The 21,491-nt window shown below is 42.5% G+C and overlaps 1 protein-coding gene across 1 annotated transcript in view; it reads right to left on the bottom strand.

Annotated features, from left to right (window-relative positions):
• Nucleotides 1–21,491, bottom strand: part of DSCAM (DS cell adhesion molecule) — a 665,388-nt gene that overhangs the window by 237,398 nt on the left and 406,499 nt on the right. The window contains exon 10 of the mRNA XM_040484971.1: nucleotides 10,950–11,069. Within this exon, the coding sequence (XP_040340905.1) occupies nucleotides 10,950–11,069 (120 nt within the window). The remainder of the gene's footprint in view (nucleotides 1–10,949; nucleotides 11,070–21,491) is intronic.

Genomic DNA, 21,491 nt, shown 5'->3' with positions numbered 1-21,491 from the left:
CACCAGAAAAATACTTACAACATTTGACATATTTATACTAAAGCATTACAATATAAAATTTAACTAGTGTTAAGCTCAGCTGTCTCAGTTAAATCACTGAATAGGATTATCTATTAATTCCTGTATAGACTAAGAGAAGCCTCTTCATTATGAAAAGGTCTTAACAAAGACAGCAATAAAGTATATGCATTTGAAAAACATTAAATCTTTTTTTCATGAGGAAGTGAACCGAACTGGAAGAGTTACACAATTTATAAATCTGATCACGCTTGCTAAACAGAAGAGTGAACCAATTCATCTGTCATAAGAACAACAGTCCCAAGGGTTACCCATTTGTTCAGCTGGAGGGAAGTAGACTTTGTCACAGCTTGATAAAATTATCGGCCATCCACTTTAGGTTGTTCATCATTATTATAAAGAGCAAAATATAACACGGTGCATACAATATTCAGAATTCTGTAATCTTGTTGGCATGAGGTGAGTGCTCTGGGAAATTAGCTAGAAGATACACTGTAGCAGCCAGAAGTCATTAATTAAAAAGCTGCCAATTTTCTGTGGATAGCTGGGGTCAAGTGGGGACAATTTTAATGCTCTATTACATGAAAAGAAAATGTTAAAGCATTATGTAAGGCACATGCTGAATTACTGGGTGTGTTAATACCATGTGACCTTTCTTCTTTATGGAAAGATACACTTAGCAGTGTTCCCAAGGACTGGGGGAGTGGGCACGGGGGGGAAAGAATAGCTGAGTGTCACCAAGCACGCCCACTTGGAAGGCAGCAGCGAAGATGGTGATTGTTTCATCTTTTCTACCACTCTTGAGTCTTTGCTGGTCTGTAGCCAGAGCACTTGGCTAAGAGTCAGAAGCATTGGAAACTTACGAACTGTGCCCTTGAGCAAGTAGCTTATTCTCTCTGCATCCTTAATTTCACTGTATATGGAACAGGAAGAGTAATGCATTTCCATGCTCTACAGATTACTGTTCACCAAAGGAAGCAAGGCCGTGTGAATGTGCACATAAATGCCCATGTAAGAAATGAAGAAGTTGGTCAACGAGCACATTCAGAGGGTCTCCCTAGCGGGCTGAAATAACATTGATTTGAAGTCGAACGGCAGAACAGCAGAAAGAAGATCTGTCTATGTTCCCTGGGCTGCACCCAATGGCAAAGTAGGAAGTGTGTCCCTTTGCCCACCAAGGAATTGAAAACACAATCCCTCTTGTCCTTCTGGAGAGGGTGGTGTTTCCCTGAAGAATGAGTATGTTCTGCTTGCTCAGGGAGGTGGTCTTCCTTGTCTGGGAATAGTCGGTGGGTTGCAGGGAGTGAGGGGGCACAAAGATCAAAGCGGAGATGGGAAGGGGAGAGCAAGTACCAACATTAGGATGGCACCTGCTCCAAGGTGAGCAGCTGCCCATGGCACCGGTGCTCAGTGACTGAGTGCTAAGTTCTGGTGTCTCCTTCTGGAGAAGAACCCAGAAGTGGACAGAGGTAGGGTCCTGAGGCACTGGTCCAGGTCCAGGCCGGAAAGCTATTCCCAAGCCCAAGCTATTCCCAAGAAAGAATCTTCCAGGCTGTACAGGATGTGCATGTGACATTTTGTCCATATGCTTGCATCAGAGATTCATCAGAGATGGTCTGTCTATCCTCAGCCTACTGGAACACTTCTGATCTCTTCCCTAAATTGCAGGGACTGGAAGCCTGAGAAAAACCATTTCCTGCTGAATTGTCACCAGGTTCTGGTTTGTATTTCACCAGTGAGAGGCACTTGGATACAGTTTGGAAGGTGCAGGGATGGAAAAGCCATCATTCTCCTTGAGAAGCAACAAGTCAGTGCACAGGCAGATGCCAAGGTGACTTCCAGGAGGACAAATCACTGCCCTGGTGCAGAGGCAGCTGCAACCACAGACGGAAGTGGCTTCTCGAGGTTGTCACATTTCTCAGGTTCCAGAAAGGAAGCTGAGTTTCTCCTACCCTTGCCAAAATTTTGCATGCCTCTACTTCCCGGTATTAAATCCTTTCTTTTTAAAAAATGTTTGTTTGTTTGTTCATTGAGAGAGACAGAGAGGGAGCATAAGTTGTTTCTTTACTTATTTTGAGAGAGAGAGAGGAGAAGAGAGAGAGAGCATCCCAAGCAGACTCCACACTCAGCACAGACCCTGAAGCGAACCATGAGATCATGACCTGAGCAGAAATCAAGATTGGACGCTCAACCGACTGAGCCACCCAGGCACCCCATAAATCCTTTCTTGATAAAACACTACACCCTAACTGGGTCAGCATCAAGGCCATCAATTATGCTCACTTGGAATTCAGTTTCCTTCCCTTAATTCCTTTATGTCTATAATGAAGGCCCATATCCAGAGAAAACCACCTCCCTTAGGTGGGCGAGCTCATGCCTGCCCCGGGGTGACTACAATTCGGGAGTTGACTAGCTCAGCATGCCAACTGCATGACTTTATCCCTAGCTGGCAAGGATTTTTTTTTTTTTTTTAATCACAAAGACAGAACACTATGCCCTCGAGTCGCTTAGCAGAAGACGTAACCACGAACTGACCCAAGTCTGCATTTGCTGACAGGACACATGATCTCTCCTTCAGGGTGTTGAAACGGCTCGAGGTCGCCATGGCTGTGTGTTGGGATCATGCAGCTGTATCTGCCGTAAAAGGCCTTCAGCCACCTTTTCCCTGCAGCAAGAGACCCCTGCATATTTGCCCTGGGTGTGGCTGCCTCTATCTAGAAGAGCAGTGAGGAAGACAATGAGGAAGAGGGCAGATGGAGGGGTAGAGACAAAGAAAGAAATGAAGCACAAGAAGGGCCCGGGCCCTGTCGTCCTGGTGACTCTACCAAGGCTGGTCGGAATTTCAGCTTCCTTGGGAGGGGGAAGGACCTTGGAGGAGCTCCTAGGGCCACTATACTCCACCCATTTAGCAGAGGAAGGCAGATTTTCATCCACAGTGAGTTTTATTCTACCATCAAAGGAAGAAAATAAAACACTAAGTTGAGTATCCATCCTCTCTGTTCGGCTCACAGTCCTTCCCCAAGAACTCACTATGCTTAGTGTCCCCATGTGGGGACCACACGAGTGTCGTAAACGGGGAGCCACATTCAGCCTTGAAGTTGGGTTTGTGTTCACCACTCACATCACAGGGAGGCGTTGTCTTCTCCTTTTCAGATTCTTTGAACCCTTTCCCTGCATTAACTCCGGATTCTCATCACCCATTTATGTGCTAGTGGGGACAAGGACATTGGATAACAACTGGGCCCCAATAGCTTGGATGAGCCTGATGCATGAGCTTGAAGCAGGTGTTGCTAGAAGGAGCTGGGAGGGTCGCTGCAGGTCCAGCAAACCAATGGCATGGAAGAGGGTGAACCCATGGGGTCAGAGGCTCAGGGCGCTCTGACCACACAGAGGGCAGGGGAGTGGTGAGCCCAGGAGAACTGGAGGGACTTGAGGCTTGCCCCATGCTGTGTGTTCTTCATGTCATCCCTAGACACAGGCCCCGGGATGTCTACCTTGACCTTGGGAGAGAAGGGGTGAGCAGGATCAAGGTGAAGCACTCTAGGGTCAGCCCCTGAAGTAGGAGGAGGCTCCAGAGGGGTCGCCTGAGCTGTTGGACCAGGTACTGAGTGCACAGTGCAGCATTTGTTTCTTAATTTGGAATTGAACACAGTGCATGAAAACATCCAGAGAATGGCCCCTATATATGACGAGCGAGGAGGGTTTGGGCAGGGGTGTAGACACCCAGAAGAAGAGGAAACTTCTGGGACCTTGGTGGTAAAGGACAGCTAGTCTCTCTGGTAGACTGCACCCGTGGGTACACAAATGACAACGTGGAACAGCTTTCTGGAGACAGTGGGAGATACCAGAGCATGGGCGAAACTGCCATGCGCCAAGTGGTGTGGATGCTCTGAGCGTCCAAGGAAAACTGGGGCTAGAGAAGCTTTACTCCTGTGTGAACATGCCTTTCTTTGCTGAGGGAGGAAGGACACAGGCAAAGGCAGGGAGAAAGGCAATCTGAGAGAAGCAGGCAGGGCAAGGAAGCCCCATGCCAACTGCAGTCCTCTGTGTGCTCTGGAGAGTGGAAGAAAATAGGAACTCTGCCAAATTAAGGACAACTTCTCCCTCGCTGGGTGGCCCTGGGGAGCCAACAAACCCTGGCTATAGATGGGCCCCGTTTCCACCCAGAAAACCGAAGACAATCAAAGACACTTGCAGACAGAAGTTTACAAATACTCACTGCCAGAGGCACACAGAAAGAAAGCAACTGAATTATAAAGGACACACACACGAAATCTGAATAAATGCGGAGAAGGTCCATGCCATTGGCTGGGAAGGCTCAATATTTTAATGAAGTCCCTGTTCTCCAAATTAACCTTTAGATTTATTACAATCTTCCAAAGTTTTCAGAATAATTTTTTTTTTTTTTTTTTACAACTTGACAAAATTATCCTAACATTCATCTAGAAGAAATAAGCAAACAAATGTCCATGTGAGAAATACAGGACACTTTTGGAAAACAAATGGGGAGAGTATCTACTAGGTATTAAAATGTGTCTGGAAGAGCTAAGCCTCTAACACACGTGGTCCTGATGCCAGAATGGACAGATCGGAGTAAAAGAGAGCATCGGACTTTGGTGGGCACCTTTTTTTCCTCGTAGACTATAAAGCAGCTCATGTCAGTGGGGGAAAGGTCGGGCTATCCAATAAATGGTTTTCAGACAACTGGCTTCCCATGTGAGCTGCTGCTGCTGACAGCTCATGTTATTGACTAATTGCGATGTGCCAGGCACCAGAATGAATGCTTTCCATGAATCATCTTACTAAACCATCACGTTAATCCTCTTATCTTATCTCTCTCTCTCTCTCTCTCTCCCACGCGCGCGCGCGGGCACGCGCGAGGAAACGGTGGTTCACACAGGTTAAGTAATTTTCCTGCGGTAACACAGCCAGTGTTGTGTCTTGGGTCCGAGCTCCGCCGACTCTCTTAACTGACGATTTCTTAACTCCTCCTTCTAGATTCCCACTTTACTTGTTTTTGTTACAGAAAGTCCAAATTTTATATAGCTTAGTATATAAACAAATAGGGTGTAAGATTTAAAGATGGCAGCACTGGGGCGCCTGGGTGGCGCAGTCGGTTAAGCGTCCGGCTTCAGCCAGGTCACGATCTCGCGGTCCGTGAGTTCGAGCCCCGCGTCAGGCTCTGGGCTGATGGCCCGGAGCCTGGAGCCTGTTTCCGATTCTGTGTCTCCCTCTCTCTCTGCCCCTCCCCCGTTCATGCTCTGTCTCTCTCTGTCCCAAAAATAAATAAAGGTTGAAAAAAAAAATTTTAAAGATGGCAGCATAAAACTAATATTTCTTCTTTTTTTGGAAACCATACAAGAACAATTAGGACACAGAGGGAAAGAAAATGTGAGCTACAAAGGAGGTAAATGGACAGCCAAAAGTGTACACGAGCAGAGGTACATGCAGAAAGAAAAGGACAGACGACTGTGGCTGTGAATGTGGGCAAGCATCAGCAAAGGACGCGTTGTTAAGGTGGGGGCACAGCGAGGGGCAAAACCAGCACCCGTGTGCCCAGGCTGGGTCGGGCAGAGGCTTCCCTGCACCTGCTGTGGCTCTTAGAATCAGACAGGCAGCATTAAGTGCAGAACCAGATAGCTGCACACAGCGTTCTCTTTCTAGGGATCTGAATTTTCCTCAAATGGGAGTTCTCAAAAGGAAGCAAAGACACTGCAAGAACACTGGAAGACAGACACAGGAAAAGAAAGCGGGTCATGGGATCACACCAGAAGAATGCTGCCATGAGTTAGATGAACGCTGTGAACCAGTCACTTGCCTAGGAAGCGAGAGCCCCAGAAAGAGTGAAATATGAACTGGCAGAAGTGGCGAAAGAAGAAGAAAAAGTAAAATCACAAACGGGAAGGAAAAATTGGAGACAGTGCAAAGAAGAACAAATTTGCTTGAGTAAAAGATGTAGAAAATATACATTAAGGTAAAAATTTGGAGACCCTGCAGAAGCAAATGGAAAAGGGAAGAGAACAAATATTTACAGATGTAATGTAAGAGATTTTTTTCTTAAATAAAAGATGCTAAGAATCTAAATATTAAATAGCACACCACATCTGTGGGAAAACTGACCCCAAATGAATGACATCAAGGCACAGACTATACATTCGCCAGACTCCAAAGTCAGCTCTTCGGTACATGCAGGAAGATGATTAAGTCCCTTCTACCAGGAAGTCAGGCAGCCTCGGTTTCCTCCTGGACGATAATATGAGCCACCCTTCTCCTACAGGCCAAACTGGATGTATGTGTGAAAAGACACACACATACCATTTTGAGCAAAGCAGAGCTTGGAATACTGCTCGCTGGAAAAACTATGGCTAAGGATAGTGATAGCACAGGGCCCAGGTCACGGAATGGATGTAAATCTCAAGTTGGGTATATGGCGGCCAACAGGTGGAAGGTAAAAGCTATGACAACAGAGAAAGCACTCATTTAAAAAAAAGTATACCTGGGAAATTCCTCATTGCTTATCTTGGGAATTGAGGAGTATGTCTACAGAGAGGCTCACACTCCCATACTGACCATGACCCAATCTGCACCCCCAGCATGGCTCCATCTATTCTCAGAGGCTTTGCCCCTTCACCCACACCCACACCAGCCCATCAGGCTGTAGATTCTGAACTGCTGATCCTCCTGCACGGTTGTCACCCTGATCCAAGCCACGTCACAGCTCAGGCCTCCTAATGGGCTCCTGCCGCGAGTCCTGCCTTCCCATGGTCTACGTTCAACACAGCGGGGCCGATGGGCAGACCCACCACCCCTCCTGGATTGTTCCAATAGCCTCCTAGTTCTGGGCTCAGCATGGCAGTGGAAGAGAAGGGACAGCGTCACTGTCACTACTGTGACCCCCTACTCATCCCCACCATGGCACCATCACACCCTTGTAATGGTTGATGAGAGATCTGACCTCCTGGGACCTCTGAGGTCTCCTTTCGCTCTGCCCCAGCCTCAGTGTCTTCCTTAGTGTTTCTGGAACATTCCAGGCACAAACAAACTTCTGCCCCTGGCTTTGATACTAGTTGGCACTAAGGCCCTCAGTGCTTCCCCTGCAGACACACACAAACCTCATCTCCCATTTCTTTAAGGCTTTACTCACATTACCTTCTCCATGACAACATTACTTGAAATGCAAACTACTCCCCACTCCCCTGTGCCCCCCTCCAGGCATGCTCTGACCCTTGCCCTTAAACATTTCCATGACCATGCTTCCCTGGGGGGTCAGAAGTGGCCCCGTCCATGGGCAGCCAGAGAGCAAAGGATATCCAGGCCGGCCACGGGCCAGTGCACTAGCTGTATCTTACCTTAGCAGCCCTTCTTTGGGCCTTAGCGGCTAACAAGGGAATGGTCCCTAGGACAGTGACTGAAACCCATTCCCTCCACTACAAATGACATACGTGTGCTTTGTTGTGGATTTCTGGGAACACAGGTGAGGCCCACTATGGTATTAGGCCCTGATTTAAAAAAAAAAAAAAAAATCTCTTTAGACCAGAGACCTCGTTTGTTCATGTAAAGGGAAGAAAAAAAAAACAACAACAGGAGACAGAATTGAATGTTTTAGACTTCATGCATCTGGACCCAAGGTCAAGACTCTAATAACGTTACTTTCCCACAAAGATTGTTTCATTCCTGCAATCGCCGCCCTTAAGCCACTGCGATTTACTCTGAAATTCTGCAGCCTCAGGATTAGATTGTCGCAGCTCTCAGAGAAACAGCCCAAGTCTGTTGTGTTTACAACTTCTTTCCCCCCTTGGTCACACATAACGAAGGTGCCCTTAAGCTCTCAGTGAATATTTGATTACCAGAAACGCGTTCCGTCAGCAAGGCTAAATTTTTCTTAAGAAACATCTGTGTCACTTGTATAATTAAAATAAGATCACACAATCTCCCCCTATTCCATTGGAAGATATTTAAAAATAAGCGTTAACACACGATATTATTTTTGTTGCAGGAAACCAGGCAACATTGTAAACTGTGGAAGGATGTGCACATGAATAAAATTCTGGCGAGTGGACAAGGCATATTGAAAGCTGTAGAAATCGCTTACTCTTTGAGCCAGTGACTCTACTTCCAGAAATCTACCCCTGGAAAAAAAAATGAACACGTACAAATATTGATGAGACAGAGTCACTGTGATGTTTTTGTAACAGTGAAAACCCAGGGAAAAGCAAAGACTATCCAACAATTGTGTTGGACACACCTAGTTGCCAAGTCTCCATATTCCCCTCTTAGTAAATAGCCCAAGCTGTGGGCATGGTGGCTGAGCACGTAGCTACAATGCAGCTTGCAGACCCCCTATAGCTGGGGTGACCTGGGTGGTGGGTTGTTAGCGGAATTGATTTAAGGACATTTCAGAGAGGTCCTTGGGGGGAGGTGACTCAGGTTGGGTGGCAGCTCTGCTCTTCCTCTTCTGGGGAAAGGGGAAGTGGCCACGGAGCTCAGTGGTGCTAACTGCTTGTCGAGAGGGGCAGATCAAAGGCGTAAGCAATATGGGTCCCTGACGACCTAGAGGAAAAAACAAACTGGTCCTAAACTGTCTGTCTAGACTCCTCATACGAAAAAGAGTAAACCCTTGTGGCTTTAAGTCACTGAGCCCAATCCTAACAAAGGTAAGAGATAGTTAGATGGACTTATGGATGTATTAATATAAGCTCTACACAGATATTAAAAAGTCACAGTGAATACCCATGTTTATTCACAGGGAAAGACATTCACAATATATTGGTAACTGAAGAAGGAAGATTGTAAGTGAGGAAGAATCATGTGATCAATTTAAAGAGCCCACAAAATTACAGGTATATCCACAGATATATGCATTTTCCAGCGGACAGGTCTGAAAGGCTAGCCAAAAACGTTCAGAGCACTTATCCTTATTTATCTTTGAATGGTGTTATTTGAGGGGAATTTAAAACACATTTATAAAAATTTGTTTGTTGAAGTCTCTCATTGTTTCTTTGATGATTTCATATTGCACATAAAATTTTAAAATAAAAAAAGGCCACTATAACTTCATTCACACATCAGTGATGGGAAGGAATAAAATGTCTACCAGATCCATGACAAAGCATTATTTCATCTAAGAGTAACACTCTTACAAATAAATAAGATTTGGAGGGAAGTGTGCAAGTAACATGAATAAGAAATTCCCCCAAAGGGAAGCAGTGAACATAGGATAAACATGTTTAGCATCATTAGTAATCCAAATATACAAATTAAAACAGAAAGCCATTTCACCCATTGTATTGTAAAGATTAAGAATAAAAAAATCCTTTCCATCTGGTGAGGACACAGGGATACACACAGCCTCACGTTGCTGGTGGGTGTGCAAATTGCCACAATATTTTCCCAAGCACCCTGGGCCATACAGACCCAAAGCCTTAAATGCCACTTTACTTCTAAGGAAACAATCACACACGTACACTGGATGGCATGCACATACAGGGATGTTCGTCTGCAGGGTGTATAGGAGAAACTGAAAACAATCTCAAGGAGAGACAGGGAGCCTTGCACAATGGCAAACATTAGAAATAATTTTGAAGAAGGTAAGTGTTGTGGAAAATGTTCATAATATCATATATGAACATGTATGCAAACTAAGTTAAATGCACACTGTTTGTTTCCATATGATGCAACATGAGGCTTCAAATATGGCCTAAAATAAAAAGTCATGTGGGCAGTTACTCTGAACAACAGGCTTTGCTTTTTGAATAAAGTGCTTTGGCATGGACAATGTATGCAGCAGGCTATAGGAGAGTAGGCTCGGGGAATTCTTAAAAATGTAATTGATTCCTTCCTGCAATGAAATGGTTTCTAGCATTCTCTTCCCTCCCTCTTCTCTTTCTCCCTGGAAGGAAATATACCAGGAAGGAGATGGTAAGTGACCCATTTTGTCTTTCTTCTATTGTTGTTATTTCCATAATAAGAAATACAGCATGTTATTTTACAAAGCAGTATGTGGAATACAAACCATAATAAAGCAAACAAATAGGTAACAGACTCAGAACAATTAAACACATATAGTAGGTCTTAGACTGTTAGGAAAAGAGACGATGATTTATTTGTTTGTTTATCCCACCAGTGTGTATTTGGCCTTCAACTGCTTGACACATTAATGAGTGAAGGTGAGTGAATGAAAAAAGAGAGAGAATTCCAATATGTTCATAAGCACAGTTAAGAACGCTTTCCTGGAGAAAAAAAAAAAAAAAAAAAAAAAAAAAAAAAAAAAAAAAAAAAAAAACGCTTTCCTGGAGAAGACAATAAGATGGACACAAATGATCTTCATGGTGTCTAGAATGTTCCCCATCTGTCTGCACGTTACAAGTTTCTATTCCTGCAACATTGACAGTGTTACCTTAAAACTGGGGAGGCTGTTTTGCCTTTGCACAGAGAAAGCATGATTAGGAGTGAAAACAAAGAACACTGGATGCTGAAAATAGGGCATGGATGTGTTTTTATTTTTAACCTTCTAAAGCCACTTAACCACAAATGTATAAACAACAGGGAAATACTTTCCAAACAATGAGCAATACTGACAATTCATCCTTGTGTCTGCACATGTCGGGGTATGCAGTTCTCTCCAAGTGGATTATGGTTACACAACTCCTGTAGGCAATGCAGAGCTATCCTTGGTGCTGAAATAGCTTCCATGGAATAACCTGCCCCATTCGTGATCTTTCCCAGGGAATGCTATGCAAGACCAGATACTTTCCTGGTCCAAATAAAAACATTTCAGTGGAGTAGGGTTATTTGTGAGAGGAAAGTCTTGGTGGAGGTGGGAACATACTTACTTGCCAGAAACACATCTGGAAGGACTCGAAATGCTCATCTAATTCTTTAGATTCTAACGTATGTTCGGCAGGTAACAAGCAAATCAAGTAACTTCATACCTTTAGAGAATTTCCACACTATGGTGGGTACAGGATAGCCCTCAGCTGAGCAATTGAGGATGACAGCCTTGCCATAAATCCCGTCCTGGTCCCGTGGCTGAACCACAAATTTCGGAGGAACTGAAAAGAGAGAAATGTCACCCTTAATGTGGACAAGAACACAACTTTCAAAGCTATGATTTTAATAATGCCAATAATTTTAATGGACATTAAAATAAAAACAGGTTACCTATATGGAAGACTGAAAAATAGTATATGTGATCTGGAATAAATCAGGAAAGTGACCTCAGTGTAGGAAGATTTTCTTATTTAGATCAGTGAGATTCTGAAGACTGAAGTTAATTTGCTCTGGGAAAAAACTGGCCTTTTATGTGTGGCCTCTTATGTGTGGGAGTTGAATAAACCAAGGGAATAGGACATTGGTGTTTACTTGGGTTATGGAAGATCTTGAGCAATCCACTCCATGGCAAATAGAATCAGGACCACAATTTAAGGAACAAAGAGCAATTATCAAAAGGAAGTATTCCTCTTGGGTGTGCAGTGCTCAAAGCATTTGGTATCTATTCTTATTCTAATAGGAGATGAAGGGAAAATTAATAGGCATCCCCTAAAGGCAATAAAGAACACAGCATGGTATTGAACTTTTCCCCAAAATCTGATGAAGACACACAGACCATTATTCCTGATGTCAGTAAGCACTCTTCTGGGCCAAGAGAGGATGATGGAAGCTAAGTGAAGTGAGGTACCATGAAGACTTTATCGTGTACATATTAAAAAAGCATATTAAATAACTGCATATTTGGTGAGTTTTATGAAGTGCTGGAAAAAATGCATCCCTACCCAAATCATACACATGCACTCTGTCCTGAAACACACCTGCCAAAAGAAAGCAAATTCTTTGAATTAAGTTATTGTCATTGTAAGAGTATTTGAGTCTTCTCTTAAAGAGAAGATACATATACGTCTAGGAGAGGCAGCATCTGAAGGTATTAGAATCTCAGAATCTTTTCCATCAAAATCAATGATTAATTATGGGATGAACTTTCAATGAGGCAGTCCATTATATGAGAGGAGATAGATTGTGTCCACCACATGCCAGGCACTTAGCAAATGTGAGTGTTCTTCATCTCCTTTCCTTAATTCCTGGTAAAGCTAGTCTTGTCTGCCTTGCAATTTCCAAAATTCTTATTTTGAGACAGAAATATGGGCCTATATGCTACAGATCAATAGTAATTCCAGCCACAACATGAAATGGACTGGGAGAAAAATAAGAGTCCATGTTTGCTAGAAGCTTCAAAACACGTTGGAATGATATGAACCACAGCGAAGATCATTTTGTCCATAAAACAGTCGAGGAGGAGGGAATGATATCAAGACACAAGAAGCAGCTGGAGATTGTAATCACTGCTGTGTTTCTGAAAGAGACAACAGTGATGTCTAGGAGTACAGGGCCAAGGACTAAATACCAGGGTTTGAGCTCCAACTTTGCTTCTTCCAGTTGGATGATTTGGTGCAAGTTATCAAATGTCTCTTGGCTTCAATTTCCTTATCTTTAAATTGGGTATAATTACAGTACTCATTTTATAGGATTGGTGTGGAGATCAAAGGAATTAAGATTACAAGTGTTCTCAGAACAGTGTCTGGAAGATATTTTTTTTTTAATTTTTTTTTCAACGTTTATTTATTTTTGGGACAGAGAGAGACAGAGCATGAATGGGCGAGGGGCAGAGAGAGAGGGAGACACAGAATCGGAAACAGGCTCCAGGCTCTGAGCCATCAGCCCAGAGCCCGACGCGGGGCTCGAACTCACGGACCGCGAGATCATGACCTGGCTGAAGTCGGACGCTTAACCGACTGCGCCACCCAGGCGCCCTGTCTGGAAGATATTAAGTGCTCTGGGAGTGCTTGTTAATTTAATAAATGCAGGTATGTCCAGCTTTAACATATTCTTAACAAATACAATTCCCAACTTGCAAATTAAATCATGTATGCAGCCAATGGGTCTCCTCAATATTGCCTAACTAGCAAGCAATTTTACTTTATTTAGATGGTATTCTGAGACAAATATATTCAATAAAATGTAAATATATTTAAAATAAGGTGATAACGGATGGCTGTCTCAAGCTGAGAAAACTATTTCTAGGAAAAATGCTGGAGATTATATAGAGCAAAGTTTTCTAGTAAAAGTAATAAATCTTGAGGATAGATTATAAAGTTTAAGGCACAATGCCAAAATCACTCTGGCCAGGTGGAAAGTAAATATGCAGTCATCTATAGTCTATGCTCTATTTGGCTCAAATTCTGCTAAGAGAAGGAAACCTTTTGTCAAATGGACAGGATAACTACTCTCTTGCATTTTCTCTGGAAGCCTGTCTAATTATAATTGATCCATGACCCCTCCCCTCAATTTGGTTCTAATCCAAAGGGACACTACTTAAAAACCGATCAAAGAGGTTTACATGAGAAATAGCCATCGACATATTGTAAGTGTAAGGTAATTATAGATGGAAACGGCCTATAAAACTGAGAATTATCTTTTATAACTTCGTCTTTCATCTCCTTATATCTGGCACTGATGGTTCTTCCTCGAAAATGTATCACATAGCCTCAAAATCTCTCCATATTTATTGCATATCCTAGTCACCATGGGTACACAAGGTGTGTGGTAAATTGCCACATATCATATCCTCCATCCATCTGGTTTCAGCACACCAGGGGCTGGACAGTTCCATGCACTTGCCAAGGTACCACACCAGGAGCATGAGTCTCTGCTCTCCCAGGGCCTTCTCTGGTGTCACAAATGCTTACTCACTCTCCCTGATGCAACCCAGAAATGTGGGTGACAAACATATACCAATGAGGGACAGGAGTTGGGGGAGGGAAATGCCTCTCCTCTCCATCCTCCAATCCCATGGGACGAGTCTGAGGCATGTTCTTTCTATGCCTGTGATCAAACATTATAGGGCATCAGAATCACCTGAAGAGCTGACTAAAACACAAGTTGCTGAGCCGTATCTTCCAAAGTTTTGACTTAGTAGATCTGAGGAGGGATCTAAGATACTGCCTTTCTAATAAGCTACCAGGGATGCTGAGTCTGCTGGTCCAGAGACAACACTTTAAGAACCAGTGTTATCTGTGATTCCTCAGAGAATTCCCAGTATAAAGGATCCCCCACTGCCCAAAGTGGCAACAAGCTCATTGAAACAACCTTTATTGATTTTCTCCCTTTCTTTCTGATCTTACTCCTGCCATCCAGCCCTCACTCTGGAATCCAGGAATCACATATCATTAGTGACTTGCAGCCAATCACGTACCTCACACTCTGCTTTTGGAGGAACTTTCCCGGAGACAAAGGCCAATACTGGTTCTTATCTGGTTTTTGAAGTAGCCTCGTCACTGGGGTCTGTCTACCTGGCACCTACCGCCCCTCTTGAGTCTGTTCTCCACACAGTAGCTTGAAGAATCCAAGACACTAACTGGACGATGTGACTGCCTGCTTAAAATCGTCAGTGCATTCCAATTGTCCTTTGATATAATCCAGAATCATACAATATTGTGAAGGTTCTTTATGACTTGGGTCCCTGGTTTCCAGCTTCATCTCTTGACATTCCCCTCTTGCAGGCTTTTCTCCAGCTGTTCTAAAACTCTGTCTGTTCTCCAGTCCCCATGATTGTTCTTGCTGCTTGGACTTCACACATGCTTCTGCATTTCTTTGTTTAACAAACTCTCACTTATTATTTGCATCTCAGTTCAGAGCCCACTTAATCTGAGACACCTTTTCTAGTGCTATGAATGAGATTAAATGCCCCCACAGAACTCTTTGTTGCCCTACCATAGCCTTTATCAAAATTGTTTGGTGTTGCTGGTTTAATTGCCTGTCTCCCCCATCAGGCTCTTCACCATATAAGAATAAGAACCATTCCTTTCCCACTGACCATTGTATCCCCAGCACAGAGCACAGCAATGGAACACAGAAAGCACTCTGAAAATATCTGCTGAAAGGAAAAACAAATGGATATTACTCCAGCTTTACAGAACAGGGAAATAGGCTTTCTCCAAAGTATCATGGCTAAGATCATAACACAGATCATAGTGACCCCAACGCCCAAAGCCCTTGAGAGTAGGATGGACCTATTTTCTCCTGAGGGAAGACAGCAGAAAGCACTATAGGAGGATTTTGGCCAAGGAGAAACAGACTAGAGGTGGAACTGTTGCAATCTGAGCTAAAACTTCCTATAGGACCCAAAGGCTAAGTACTCTGTATTGTCTAGGTTTTAATTCCCAAAAGTTGCTGGTTTCCTTTCTTAAAATTGTATTTTGCTCTCCTTTAACTTGTGTAACACTTTATTTTGTATGTTGTAGTGAGCGTGTTTGCCAATATGGTTGGTTTTTCCAATAGAAGGATTTTCCAATGGGGAGGAGGGTGATTAAGGAAATGGAAGGGAAGGATTCAACCAAATAATTATGCCACACCCCCAAAAGGCAATGGTAGGTCATTTGTACCATACACCTGTCTGAATCATAACTACACAAACATTACATCTGTCCCTCCAGAAAGAGAAATTTGAGATACATATGTTCCAAAATACCCAAATCGTGTCATGGGAGCCATGTAGTCTGATAACATCTGAAGTCTCCAAGGGATCCCTTCTTGTCACCTTGTCTAAAATGAGGGCTGTTTAAAATACAGTGTTCTTTGGCTTGGTCTGTTTTGTTAAAGGAGGGGGGATTATTTTTGCTGTTTTTAAGAGAGGAACAGTAATATGTTTGTAATAGGACAGGTACTTTTCAATCTTAGGCGTGATTCAATGTTTTTTTATGTATAAAATTCATGGCCTCCAAGAAGCTATATATTTCCAAAGAATGGATGTAAGCTGCCCTAAGCTGTCACCAGGAACAAGGATTCAGTTTTACTGAAAGCAAAACTAGGAGCTCTTTGGTGGCGGTGGTGGGGAAGAGGGGATATGCACATAAATATTGCCACTCTCTACTGGATGGCATTTAGTCAAGATGGTAATTGGTCAAAGTCCAGGTAAGATTTAATTTATGACACCAGACACTAAAATCCAATGGCTTCCTGTCACAACCAGAAAGATGGTCTGGCCCTCGCCCTCATTCCTTTGCCTCTTCCCTTATGTAACACTGAGCACATTGGTCTCTTGCAGCCCTTTGAACACACAAAGCTCACTCCTGACTTGGGGCCTTCATGCTTGGTCTCTTCCCTGGAGCTCACTTCCTGCAGAGAGCCCTGTGACTTGCTCCCTTACCTTAGTCAAGTCTGCTCAAAAATCTCTCGAGAAAGGATTTCCCTGTCCATCCTATCTGACATACCTTTCCTATCCCCATCACTCTCAATCCTCCTACTGAGTTTTAATTTCATAGTACATGCAGATACCTGACATTGTTTGTTTGTTTGCATGTTTGTTTGTTTGTTGTCTCTTTCTTCCACTGGAATGTGAGTCTTATGGGCCAGGAACTTGATATCTCTGTTTTGATCACCGCTGCACTCCAGCACTCAGAATAGAGGCTTCAGAAATATTTGTTGGAAGAATCAATGGATGAAATAAAATTATAGTAGAAATATGGCACAAAAATTAGACCACTAAACATAGCAATAAGATAGTGGCCCTGTATAACTTTTATTTTCCTTGCCAAAAAAGGTTAACTAGAGGCCTTGGGAGTAGTGTTTGTTTTCTATGGGGCAGCTAATCATTAAAAGTCAGAAATAGCAGCTACATCATAGGACATAAAGAAATGTGAGAAAACTGACCTCCTATGGAGCCACAGATAGAAAATCATCTCATCTGCAGCTTTCCTCTCAGTGATGCAGAGCCAATATTAGGAACCAAAGGGCAGGTGTGTTCAGGCAATAAGTCTAGAACTTTCCCTCCAAATGGCTTCTTTAGTGCCAAGGTCACCCCACTGAGCATGACATTAGGAAGATTATTGGTCCACAGACAGTGTAAGCCATAAGGCACACACGTAAGAGCTAAGGGTTGTTTTGTTTTCTTTTTTCTTTTAACTTCCTGTAGGAAAACAGCTAATTTATTTTAAATTAAGTCTCTATAAATCTTCCCAATTACCTGACAAGTCAAAAACTGTGCTAAGTTCTATAATGATTCTAGGTCATTAGGTTGTGATAGAGGGAATAACTAGGAATTGGGCTCGCCAACTCCACTGCTGTCATACCCACTTATTCCACACCTCAGCTGAAATGTCTTAGATGTTACCTTCGTCTCCCATGTGCAATTTGTCCCAGCTGCTGTGGTATCCCAAAACTATATTGTACATTTACCTTTTTGGCCATATTCCCAAGGCCTTCATTCTAATTAATTGCCTAATGCTTGGATTGCCCCGTGGCCCTTCTATGCAGTATGCCCTCAGTCATGCTCCAAAATCATGTAGCAGGAAGGGGGGCATACAGAGGGACAAGGGTGGAAGAGTGTCATCACTCCCTGAGTGTTTATTATGTCCCAAGCACTGTGATAAATACATTATTTTATTTAGCCCTTGGAAATCATTACTAGGTAGTATCCCATTTTATGAATAAAAAAATTGGAGATAAAGAGAGGTTAAGGAATTTACCCAAGGTCACAAAACTGAGAGGTGTCCACATCATCACAGGGCTGAAAGAAAGAAAACGTAAAGAAGAGAAGCAGGGAAGAGGTCTGGGGAGGCAGGCTTGCAGGCCAGTGGGTTTTCCTTGGCTTTCCTGTCTGCAAAGCACAGCCCATCAACGGCTACCAGACGGTCTTCCTCCCTCAAGACAATCCATTCAAGGACATTTGTAGTTCCCCAGCCTTTCCTACGTCAAGTCCACACTTGTTGAAAATAAGCAGACGGGCCAACTCTGGCCATGGCACAGCCTCTACGTCTTGGCTGGTGCTATCACTCTCCGACCTCAGAACATATGCCTGGAACATATACCTCCGTCCCACGCCCACCCCCGCCCCCCCATTCATGGACAGTAATCAGAGTGCTCTGCTGTCAGCCAGGTGCAAAGGTCATACCAATTGTTACCTTGTCACCTAATTAAATTTTCTCAGCAGCTCCAAGAAGTCTCCCTGTTCCTATTTTCTAGGTTAGTAAATTGACGATCAGAGAGATTCACTCGTGTTTTCAAAGTCACACAGAAAATGAAAAAGCAGAAAGGGGGACCTTGATTCTCTAACTGGGAGACAGAGTGTTGCATTTTTATTTTCTAAACCCTATGCACATCAGGGCTGATGGAGCTCACTCCTTCCATGAAGCCTCCCTTGAACGTATCACTGATCTCCCCCTTATTAGAGTTCATTTTGCTCTTGTAATTAATAGTCTGTCACTTGAAGTCCTCCAGACCACCCTCACTGTGACAAGGCAATTTCAAGGTCTCTAAACTCCTCATTCTATTTTTCCCAAACTACATCTCAGACCAAAAGCTTTAAAGCCTCCAAGAGAAAACCACTTAGCTCCAGTTAAAGATTTAAATAAAGACCCACATAATCATTCTCTAATGCTGTTTGCTCTTTTCGTGTTGGTTTTGCTTCCCCAACTATACCTTTGCATATTTTTTTCATGAACCAAATGACAAGCCGTGTTCCAAAGTTAACTGGTAAGTCCACGCTTTGCAATATGGAATGCTCCTCCATTCTAAATGGCAATAATAAATAAGATTCCTCATCTTACTACAGTGTCTATTTAGCTCATTCAGAATATGATCCAGCTGAAGTGATGACCAAATTCAACCACTTGACCCTTCAAATTAAAAGCTGCAATCTGAGCAGCTGCCTGATTTCTAGCAATCAAAAACAAGAGGCTGTCACTCACAGCAGGCATTAACCATCCACAGAGAAACCTCCCTGTCCCAACTATTATGTACTGAGGGCAGACGGGAAACAGAGGAGAACTCTGAGATATTATACGCCTTGAGCAGCTCCCCACTCCCAGCATGGTCCTTGGCCAGCTACTTCTGGGGAGAACGTCTGTCATCAAGGCTTCTCACATATTTTTCTCAAAGAGTAGACCATCAATTCCTGCAAATTGTCTTCTGAATTAGCCCCACCTTTGCCATCCCCATTACCACCACCTTGGCTCCAACCATCACCCCTTCTCACATAGACCACAAAGGCCTCCCCTCTGGACTTCTGGGCTCATGGTCTCACTTTATTTCAGTGCATGGGACGTCCTGCCATAAACTGTGTGATTTTATTGCTTTAGATTCCCTCATCAATTCCCATGGCCTCTAGACCTTAGGGCACAGAATCTACAAACTGTGAGCCATAGTTAGCTCTAGAGTCTCATCCTTCCTCATTTTGCTCCCCAGCCACACCATTCTACCACACCAGGGAAATAAATGCACCTGCTGTCTCAAGCCTTCCATGCCACTGCAGGTGACAGACCTTCTTCCAGGAACACATTGCCTTCCTTTGTCTCTTTTTAACTCGATGCTGTATTTTCTAACCCATCAGGATCCCTCCCTCCCATTGGGTATCTGCCTCATGTGTCTCCTAACCTAAATAAGGTAAATTTCCCTCTCTTCCTTCACAGTTTCCCTGTGGCCTGTCACACAACCATGTAAGGCTGTCACCTGTCTCCCACTAGATGGGAGCTCTCACTGGGAAGAAATGAGTGTTCATCATCCCAGCGACTATTCCAGGGCCAGCAATTACAAGTATGTGCTAAAGACACCACTGTTTAATGATGGAATAAGAGAAAGATGAAAGACAGAAAAAATGCAGTCATTTGGGAATGGGTGCAAAAGAATGTACTTGTATCCACCCATTGATGGTTCAAAGAGGTGCAGCTCAGAATATTTATTTTCTTTTGCAAGCAACTGAAACAAGAAAATACTGAACTCACCAGACTGAAAAATTTTAAGAAAAAAAAAAAAAACATAGTAAAGATGGCTACACAGAAGGACTTTAAAACAGAAAATGCTTTATAGGGCTAGTCAAATTTTCACTTTTATCTTGTACCCATTTTGATAATTTATGTCTTTGAAATCATTGGCCATTTGATCTAAATTGTCAAATAGACTGCCATAAAATTGTCCAAAAGATTTCTTTACTACCCTTTTAATTAATGTCTGTAGGAGCTATAGTGATATTTGCCTTTGCATTAGTTTTCTAGAGCTGGTGGAATAAATCACAACAAACTTAGTGGCTTTAAACAATAAAACTTACATTCTTATTCTTCAGGTGATCAGAATTCTAGAATGTGCATTATGCAGTTGTTGGCTATAATCTATAAATATCAATTAGGTTATATGGGCTGATAGGTAGTTTAAATCTTCTCCGTTCTTACTGATTCTTTTTTCTACTTACTCTCTTAAGTATTAAGAAAGGAGTGCTGAAACTCCCAATTGTCATTAGTTGTTTGTCTGTTACTCCTTTCAGTTCTATTTCATAGTCATGTGCTTGGATTTCTGTTATTAGGTGCATCCAGATTTCAGTTGTATATGTCTTCTTGATGAATTAACCATTTTATTATTATAACATGTCCTTATTTGCTTATAGTAATATTTATTGTCCTGAGACTTGTTTTATTTAATATTAATACATCCAATTAAGCTTTTCGTGATTGGTTTTATGTCATTTTACTTTTAATTACTATGTCTTTTATATTTAAAATGTGGTAATATGTACTTGAATCTTGCTTTTTAATTAAGATTGGCAGTCTTTGCTTTTTAATTGGTATGTTTAGTCCATTTATACCTAATGAAAGTATTGATATAGTTGTCTTTGAGTTTTCCATCTATTTTCCATTTCTTCTTTGTATTATGTCTCTCTTTTCCTATCTGTTGTAACTAATCAAGTGTATTTTAATGCTCTTTTTTCTATTGTTGCATTCACATCTATACCTATTTGTTTCATTTTTTTATAATTCCTCAAGAGGTTGCACTGTATGTATTTAACTAGCAACATCTATGTTCAAATAATTTCATGCCACTTCATGTATAACATAGGATAAATTTTACGAAGTAAAATTTCACTTTCCTTTTTCCTGTTTGTGAAATTATTGTTGTATATTTTACTTTGCACGTTATAAATTACTGTTGTTTAAACATCTAAATGTTTTTAAAGAAATGAAAATGATAATATGGAATATTTTATCTTTAGCCATAAATTTATCTTATCAAGAGCGCTTCATTCCTCTTGAAGATCAGTTTCCATCTGGAATTGTTTTCTTTTAGCTTAAAGAACATTCCTTAACATTTACTGTAGTAAAATCTGGCTGGTAATTAATTCTCTCAACCTTTACTTGTCTAAAAATGCCTTTATTTGGCATCCATTTTTTAAGAATATATTTTTCTAGGGGCGCCTGGGTGGCTCCGTCGGTTAAGCGTCCGACTTCAGCTCAGGTCACGATCTCGCGGTCCGGGAGTTCGAGCCCCGCATCGGGCTCTGGGCTGATGGCTCGGAGCCTGGAGCCTGTTTCTGATTCTGTGTCTCCCTCTCTCTCTGCCCCTCCCCCGTTCATGCTCTGTCTCTCTCTGTCCCAAAAATAAATAAAAAACGTTGAAAAAAAATTAAAAAAAAAAAAAGAATATATTTTTCTAAAAAA

This window comes from Herpailurus yagouaroundi, unplaced genomic scaffold, assembly GCF_014898765.1.
Source record: "Herpailurus yagouaroundi ecotype Mexico unplaced genomic scaffold, PumYag 162, whole genome shotgun sequence".
Classification (NCBI taxonomy): Eukaryota; Metazoa; Chordata; class Mammalia; order Carnivora; family Felidae; genus Herpailurus; species Herpailurus yagouaroundi.
This window is presented reverse-complemented; position numbering and strand designations above follow the sequence as displayed.